Consider the following 9605-nt stretch of genomic DNA (forward strand, 5'->3'; position numbering starts at 1 on the left):
TAGTTTCCAATTTTAACAATGACCAATGATTTAACCTTTGTGATTGCATGTTCAACATTTTGTAGGATCGTACGAGAAGTGTAGCCCTGTATAATGTTCCCACGCGCTGTAGCATAAAACTCCACGACCTGTAGTGTTGACTAATCCTATGACCCCTGAGTGAGCAATCAATCTGTTGCTTTCAAGTTTGCATAGATCTTGGTAATACCATCTCGATTTTGCAAAGAGGGAAGAAGTCTACGACATTTAACAATTTCGGCAAATTATGGAATCGTGCCAGAAATTGCATACGACGACTTCACCTTATAACTCGTACAGTGAGCCATGCCCACAAGCAACCATATTCGTCCAACTTTGCCTTGGAATGATTTCTCTACGGTCCCCACTAGGAAAAAAAACAATTTCGGTTAACATACAATAATACGCCCATTTAATGGCCCAGGGCTCAGCTTCTATAGGAACCAATGTACCAATAAACACAAAATTTATGTCCACGTCTTCTGCAACAAGACATAATCCGACCTTTCCACGGGTAACAAGAAACTCGACTTGCGATACTTTGATTAAAAATCACTTGTTGAAAGGCTAGGTGAATGTGGCCTTTGATAAATAATTTTCTTTACGTATGGGAGACGCCTGCCAAAAAAAAGATAGACCCTCTTCAGGTGCTAAGGAAAACGGCTTTCACGAACTCAACCGATTTTAAAATAATAGTTTGCGACTCCCTCAAAAAATAATGTTTGGCCCCTTATAATAATGCCTCACTTTAAAATGAATCTTGGCCAAAGTGAAATACATGGCTTTGAGTGAGTATCCGAGCCAACATATTATTTGCCCCGACTTTATAAAAAGAAATTTCTTTGGCAAAATAATGACTTTGACAAAATAAAAGAAATCTTGAAACCTTTGAATTGATCCGCAATAAAAATTGGAACCCTCTAGGCTGAGCCAGAATCTGAGCTTTGATACCATTGTAATGTTCCAAATTAAGAAAATTTGGAATAGGCACTTCACATAGAACTATCATGCATTTACTAGAAGATTTTCATGCAAAACCCAAACCATAAATCCATAAATTGCACAAATCTCATTAAAAGATTATCAGAACAATGAGAAATGCAACAACAAAATCCAGCTTTATTATAGAAATATATGCTAATACAATAGCTGTGAATGGTTGTCCAAGATATGTAATAATATTGACACCGACCTCCCAACTGAACATGAAATCAATCACTACACCTATGGATTCTGAATGAATCCACCAAGGGGAGATGGGTGCTCACCCAATCTCTCTATATCACCCAAGGGTTTTCGTTCTGAGGCTACCAATGGAGTAAGGAACCAGGTTCTCAACCTCTCATACAAGAAACAATATCAAAACCAAGATGTCCTCCAATGGTCTCCTACTCCTCTTTTATAGATTTGATGGACTCCTCTTTTATTATTATTTTAATCATGGAGCACTTTTCTCTCTTTTATTTCAATTAAAATACTCTTTTTAATGCTGGAAAAGGGTAAAATGGCAGCCACTTCTCCTCAGGTCACTGAAACTCATATCTAACCACCCCATCCTATAGATCTTCTCGTTTCGGTTCCAACGAGCTATTACACTGAGGTGTTCCATCAATTAATCTCCCCGGAATGCCACCTCGAGCATAATTAATTCTGTTATGCCCAATAATGACGTTGATTTTTGAAAGTTGTCGGAATGCGATGGAATGAAAGGCAAACTGTGTGGATGATGGAATATCCCTAGTGAATGCCATCAAATCCCATAAAAACTCCTCAAAACTCCATCGGGACCCCTGATGACATAAACCTGCTCCACTGACTTGGCCATCCCTTGCGCTGGAAATCCATCCTGGCTATACTATGAAGAAGGATAAAAATGGGGACATGACACTCCAATCTGGACACATCAACCTAGCAAAAACACCAACATACGAATGCACACATACTTTGCTCTGGACGTTTATTTATGTCCTCGAATAACCCATGACCTGTGCACTAAACTCTAAAGCTTCAACGCTCTGATTAGGGCTTTCTGTCACTGTCACGTCTGCCCAAGATCTGCTGCCATTTCTCCTCAAAACCTGTAGTTATCCTCCTCTTCAAGCGTCCTATTCCTGCACTGTTTATCTTGGTGACTACAACCCAGGTTCAGCTCCTTCTAGGACTCTTGGGCCTCCAAATCAGAGATCCGTCCAACCTGCAATTGCACAGAAAACTTTGGCCCTGTGGAACAAAGAATTTCACCAACCAAATGTGCACAGATCTGCCTTTAAACTCTGCCAGCAAACTTCTCTAACTTGGTTTGCTCCAAGCATACAAAGAAACACAAACAACTCATCCTTCTTCTCTTGGAAATACTCCTATAGAGGTTGTGACTCCTTCAGTTTAGAGGTCCTTTTTCTTGTATGTCTTTGCACTTGTGATGTGTTCAAATGAGGTCTCTATCCTATTCTATTTATGTGGGATCTAGGTGCAACAACCACCCTCCAAAAGACACCTCTTCAAGTCAAGCCGACGTGTACATTATGTTATTTAGCCCGCCACATAAAATAAAAAAATTATTTTCTCATTTGATCACATATTCCATGGTTGCCTTAGTTGCCCCTTACTCCATTAAGGGTGCAACACATGCAACAATGGTCAAACCATCCAAAATTATGTTTGGTTTTGTGCCCCCAACTTTGGGTGCAAAGCCCACTCCTTGGGTTTTGTGCTTCGTCCACAAAGTGCTTTTGTTGTGCCAACTCACACAAACCCAAGACCCAGGGTTGTGGAGTACCTCCCAAGCTACAAAAATCAACAACAGATAGCCTTAACTAGGCTTCCTACCAGTCTTGGGCCCGGATCGAGGCCTCAGCGTCAGGATAGACCTCCTGTGGCTGTAGATTTTGAATAGACCCTCCCCTACTGCGACCCTTTCCAGTTGAGCCAAATCTCCTTGCCAAACAAACATCAACCCTTCTTGATTGACTACGGCTAGGTCCTTGTACTCACAAACTAAGCCGGATTCCTAGCTTGGCTTACTGACTACTTTAGGCTCCTCTCTCTAAGATCTGCGACCCTCTTAAGGTTATTTCACTCCACACATGAAGTCCATCTCAATGTGCGATTAGCCTCTGCATTGGCTCTCTATTTATATTTGTGTGTGAGTGTCTTGGGGGTCTTCTTTGTCCTTCAAGAAACCCTTGTTTGACCAGTCAACAACAAATTAGAATGTAATATTAATTCCCTTGGCTCCAAACCCACCATTTTGGGTCCAAAACCCCAACACTAGTACCTTGCTCAACAAACTCCTTTTTGTGGGTTTTCTCCTCTTAGAAATACCTTCAGAGCTACCCAAATTTCAACACTTCCCTTCATGCATGGAATCTTCTTGCTAGTTACTCTCTTCAAAGTCCTACCACCAACCTTTTCCTTGCATCTTTGTGTGCATCCTTACCACCGACCATATTAGCCACATCCTTCTCATCCTCTATATTCTTACATCCTTAACGACACAATGAGCCCTCTATAACCTATCATTTTGAGATAATCATCAATCTAATACTTGACACATTTGCAAATTATAGCGATTTCAGAAGCTACGATAACTATAAGCCATTGGTAAGATTCATTTGTAGAAGAAATTTGTCATCAACTACAGTGACTTTCTTAAAAACTCTGAAGACGGTTCTTTTGTAAGTAAAGACTCGAGTCCCTAGTGCTAAAGGGGTAATCAGAAAGGAGCCTTTTCTGACAAAAGTCTCTCATGCATGCACAAGATGCTTATCCATACCATGGTGCACTAATTAATTGATCTACTCTTCCCGCATGCACTGAGCATGCTTGACTGGTACAAATTTTTAATACTATCAATGCAAATTTGCAAGCTTGATAATAGTAAGTCTTATGTTTTTATATCATGATAAGGGAATATTTTAATATTTGTCTAAACTTTTAGGATCATGTCTTGATCTCTAGTAGAACTCAGACTTCCTTCTCAGGGCATCTTGAATCACATCAAGTTTAAATCAATATTAGGATGAACTTGAATAATATATATGATCATCTGAGAAAGAGTGGGGACTTTGAATAAAAATGCTTAGTGGTGGAATGTCTTGTTGAGGTTAGTGTTTGGCCATCTTGCTGGTTATAATAATTAGGTAACCCTAGGATATGTGACACTTTGCCTAACTAGTAGACAGCGAAAACGGGGTGCTTGTTAGGTTGGTTTTGGCTTGGTGTAAAGTTTGAACAAAGCCTTCAAATTTTATAAACATTAGTTATCATTCTCTTTTGGCTCTTTTGTCTCTGCAATTATTCTGCTTTATGTGTACAAAGAATAATTTGTTCTAACATCATATAAAGCAATTATGCTTGTATAATGTCATGAAAACATATATAGGAAATAACGTAAATGATAATAACCATAAATAATTATTAGTTAATTAGTAATTAGGTTGAAGAGGCATGTCTAAATGAGACACGACTCTCCATGAAGAGACACTTGCTTGGTATATAAGCAAGCCTCTTGCTCTCATTCTATCATCATTCTTATTCACACATTTAATATATAATATTTGTATCCTCATTGATATCTTTATATTCCAAGTTCTTTTGGAGTAATTAATCTGTAGAAGGAACTTTGTTCGCTTTATTTGGTATTAGAGCATCGTTTGATCTGGCCTTTGGCCATCAACCTATCGTCAATTGTGTTGCCGTCATGAGATTGGGAGCGTTTCGCTACAAAGGTTTATGGAGGTTCTCCATTCCACTGGATTTGTCATCATGCCTTTGGCCATTTAAAAGGTTCTTAGAAATTAAAAATTAAAATTATAAAAAAAAATCAAAGAAATTATAATAAAATAATAAGAAAAAAATACAAAATCGAGTTAAAAAGAAAGAAAGAAAAGAAGCAACAAAAAGAAAGTTGCGACTGTGACCTCCCGAAGCCAAGGGTTGCCGCTGCACTTGTTTCACACCACCGTCCTCACTGCTAAAACTCTCGCGAATGTATCCTTTGTCTTCACTGTGCCCACAGCTGTCGCGACCCTAGCAACAACCCCCACCGTTGGCTACCACTGCTATGTTGGGAATCACGATTACGGTTAGACCAAAACCCGCAGGTGTTAATCAATGATCACATTGCTAGAGATAAGGATCCACGAGAGGCAGTTAGTCCATGTCACATAACACACGAGGAGAGTTGGTTTATCCAATGTCCAACAATCTGCCGCCCAACGCAAGTCGGGTGTGAATCGAACTCGTGACCTACGCTCTGATACCACTTCTTGGGAATCACGATTGCCGTTAGACCAAAACCTGCAGGTGTTAATCAACGATGTCATCGCCAGAGATAAAGATCCATGAGAGGCGGTTAGCCCATGTCACGCAACATACGGGGAGAGTTGGTTTATCCAATGTCAAAAATGCTAGCCATTTTCTTTTCTTTTACACCACATGTTGCCACCACCTTTGACAATCGCAATCCGCTTCCTTTCATTTTTCCTGCTGCGCTGCTTGTTGCTGTCGTCGGAGTTCTGCCACTGCAGCGAATTTATTCCACCTGCTTCTGCCAACCGAACATGCCCTCTTTCCATCAATTTCGGTCAGGCAAACATTGTTGACGTCCACACAGGGACATTCACTCCAGCGGCTGCGACTGTTTCCAGAGCCACAACCCCACAACCATCGACGTTCTTTTCGTTGCATCCACGCTCCAACCACAACCGTCAGAACCGTTGCATCTGTGCTCTACCCACAACAGTGGTCTAGCCACATTCTAAAAATTATTGTCGCACTCTCCCGAGCCACTTGTCCCAAACCATAACCACCCTGTTCGTCGTAATAAAGATGACCACCGTGCTTGTGTTGTTTACCGATCAGCACACCCCTCTGCCTCACCATATTTCTTGTTCATGCAGTAAAGCTGTCACCCCTGTTGTCTACATCACATCTGATAGCCCAACTGATCACAATTCCCTTAAACTCATAAAAAATTTGAATCTCCAAAAGGGTCGCGTCTCTACTGCACATAGGTATCTCTTCTTTGAAATTAGAAGTCTTATATGACTAATTGAATTAAAGTTAAGTTAAGGAATAGTTGAACTCAAATAAATTTAGTTAACAAATCAACAATCTTAAACCAATATAATAGTATTTCAATTAAACAAATTATATATATATATATATAATCATAGTTAAATGTCCCAAAAAAAATGGAATAGGGAAATTATAAGTTGAATACAAGGTATATTTTACAAGGGAAAACATATATATATATATATATATATATATATTTTCTTTCATATTAAGATTAATTATATATGAAGAGAAGAATATAAAGTGTCTTATTGAGTAAGGTACTTTGAAAAAATAAAAAGATATTTACAAGGATAAAAGATTACCAAGGGAAAAATCGTTTATAAAGTCAAATTATTATAACCCATAAAAGGGTATTGGTGAAAGTATTAAGGAGGAATATATTATTTTTCAAGTCCATTATTTATTTACAAAGATTTGGAAAAAAAGAAGAAGAAGAAAAATAATTTATCATTGAGGTTCAAAGAAATAATTAACCCCTAGAGCTTAATTCAAAGTTTTGAAGGATAAAAGGGGCTACTTAAAAAAAAATATTAAAAGAAATGGAATCTCTAAGTAATGAACAAAAACAATTTGCAAGAGATATAGAACAATTAATGATAATACTTGAGCGACAACATGTTGATTTTAATGAGGAGAGAAAAAAATGGGAATCACAATTGCAAGTTGAATGTCCATCACCACTCTCACAAAACAATGTAATCTAGTGTACCGAGAAAGTGCAGCGCAAAGATCAAGAGAATGGGAAAACGATCAAACTTCAACAAAACAAGAAGACATTAGAACACAAACATAAAAATCTTGTGGATATGCATTACAAAGAAGTAATGAAAAAGGATGAAGAAATTTCTCGTCTCAAGGACCACGTTGAAAAATTACTTGCACAAGTGAAGAAGACTAAAGTCACAAAGAAAGAACTCGAAAAGCAGTTATTAGAATATGAAGATGAAACTTTACGTTTAAAGAACTTCATTAAAAATTTATTAGAACAAATCAAAGATCTAAAAGATGAAAAACTTAAAATTCAAAACACTGAAAATAAGGTTGATAAATCAGAAATCAAAGAACTTTTACGTATGAGAAACCATAATCAAAGTATATTCACTCAAATTAAGAAACTTAAGAAGGATAAGAAGTCATCAGAAAACAAGGTACAACAACTTATCGAGAACGAAGCATCAAATGTAGGAATTCAAGTTGACGAAAAAACAACAGACACTGAATCGGTGAAAATCACAACTTAGGAAGAAGACAAGCGAGTTGAAGAAAATACAAACTTAGATGTGGCAGTGCAAACAATGAACATCCCAAGTGAATGTTCCGTAACCAACTCAACAACATTCACCAGAAGAAAATAAAAAAAATTGCCACACGCCCAATAAGGGAAAGTAAAAAAAAAAGAAGTTCCATATCAGTATCCGAATCACAAGAGTAGACAACTTAATCAAGTTACGTGTATGTACTATTTAGAACAGAAACAACACACTGATGTTGCAGAGAATAATGATGTAACATCAATCTAGTGCTATGATGACGAGTTGTTACAAAATTCCAGCAATCAGAAAATTACATAGAAGATTAATCTAGGATGGTCTAATAATTTCTCAATGCGACAATTTTGTTTGTCACTTAGACGATCATATAAACTTGTATCGACGAAGATGACTGTTCCGAGACAGAAAGACATTTGAAGTTGAAAAAGAGATCAAGTCTTTTTCATTAACAAGCTTTGAAGGCAAAGCTTTGAGGGCAAAGCTTTTTGAGGAGGAAAACAATGTTATAAATAAATATATAGGAAATAATGTAAATGATAATAACCATAAATAATTATTAGTTAATTAGTAATTAGGTTGAAGAGTCATGTCTAAGTGTGGCATGATTCTTTCTCCATGAAGAGATGCTTGGTATATAAGTAAGTCTCCTGCTCTTATTGTGTCATCATTCTTATTCAACATTATATTCTTTTCCAAAAATAAAATTTAAAGTTGCTTGTCTGCTTAATACAAGCAATATTCTTTTCGGTTGACAGCCACTCAAGAGGTGCAGCTAGTAGTTATCATCTTGCAATGGCTTCGTAATCTTTTATATGATCTTTTGTCTTTCGTTGTTATTACCGAACATTGTCACTGATCAGTGTTAGGAGTTCTATGTTCTCTATTGTTGTTGATTAATTAAAATAACAAATGACAGCAATTCGCATGCCGCTTGGAAGAATTTAGTATAAATATACTAAGAAAGAATCAAAATATTTTACATTCCTAACCAAGTTTTACTAGAAAGAATTTCTATCATGCACTAGAGAAATTTCTTACTTATTTTTATGGTATTTTTCGCAAATCAGTTCCAACTTTCTTGCACCCCGTTTTTATGAATAAATTATTCAATGTGTTCCTCGTGATCTGAACGGTTCGCGAGGATTAAAAATAGGTTATTGACTCACAAGTAACTATTATTTCACCTAGATTTTATTGCTAGTATATTTTCCAGAGGCTGCAATTCTCTCCAGGTCTTTGATATTTATTTTTCACCTAGCATAAGATATTTTATGTACTTCCATTTTGAATGGGTTTATTCAGTGCAGCCCATTCCACTTTGAATGGGTTTATTCAGTGCAGCCCATTCAGTGATGATATACCTCACTTGTTTTCTTAGGGGATATGAGTTTGATTTTGAAGTTCAAACCATACAAACACCGCTTGTGAATGTAGTTCTGATATGTCCATAAAAGAGAGGCAAAATATAAGGTTCATTGATGATTTCAGAAGAAGTTAAACCGTTCGGTTCAAATATTCTCCTTTGACGTTTTATTATATTCGGCACGATGAGTCTATATCATTGTTGTGATGGTACAATTGTAATTGCTCTCTTTTGGCAAAGCTAGATTGCATGCTCTTATTTCTCATTGGTAAATGACTATGCTATTGTAGGTTGCAGACACCTGGGAAGCAATGGATGGGTGGCTAGATGCCATCCGTCTTGTGTATACTATTTTTGCACGCGGAAAGAGTGATGTCCTGGCCGGTGTCATAACTGGTTGAAGGCCATTCAGAAGACACTTCCCGTAATTATTTAATTGAACCATGAATTCGTATGTGTATTTGCGGTGTTTGTTTGATTCTCAACTCTTTATGCGCTGTCTGTTTATTTACACAAAATCATCGAATTATTTGCGTTCGTTCATTCTTTTCTTCAAGGTATCATATCATATTGTGACCGCAACTGGAAATTTTCAATTTGGAATCCCATTTTTCAAAGCAAAAAATTAAAGCTTGGAATCTCAATAACACAGTAGTGATCCAGTGTTTTTCGATCAGTGATTGTGGCTATGGTAAGTTTTTTAAAACTCGCATACTCTAAGCGAAAATAAAGTCATCGAGAATTTCACTTCGTTGTAGTCACTGGAGATGTTTTTTTAATGAGATACAAATCAATAGAGTTCTTTAGATGCCAAGTCGCAGGTTCAGGTCTGGCTTTGTAGGATATAAAATATCTGCCGAAAACTGTAGCGG

At 37.2% G+C, this 9605-nt stretch overlaps 1 protein-coding gene across 1 annotated transcript in view; it reads left to right on the forward strand.

Annotated features, from left to right (window-relative positions):
* LOC149211456 (protein HLB1-like) overlaps positions 1-9218 on the forward strand; it is a 257251-nt gene extending 248033 nt beyond the window's left edge. Inside the window, exon 14 of the mRNA XM_089391501.1 lies at positions 9024-9218. Coding sequence (XP_089247627.1) covers positions 9024-9134 — 111 coding nt within the window. The 3' untranslated portion in view covers positions 9135-9218. The remainder of the gene's footprint in view (positions 1-9023) is intronic.
* Positions 9219-9605: the final 387 nt, after the last annotated feature.

The sequence above is a fragment of the Pinus tabuliformis genome, chromosome 1_1, assembly GCF_031772625.1.
Source record: "Pinus tabuliformis cultivar Carrire ecotype Pingquan chromosome 1_1, CPIR1, whole genome shotgun sequence".
NCBI classification, from domain to species: Eukaryota; Viridiplantae; Streptophyta; class Pinopsida; order Pinales; family Pinaceae; genus Pinus; species Pinus tabuliformis.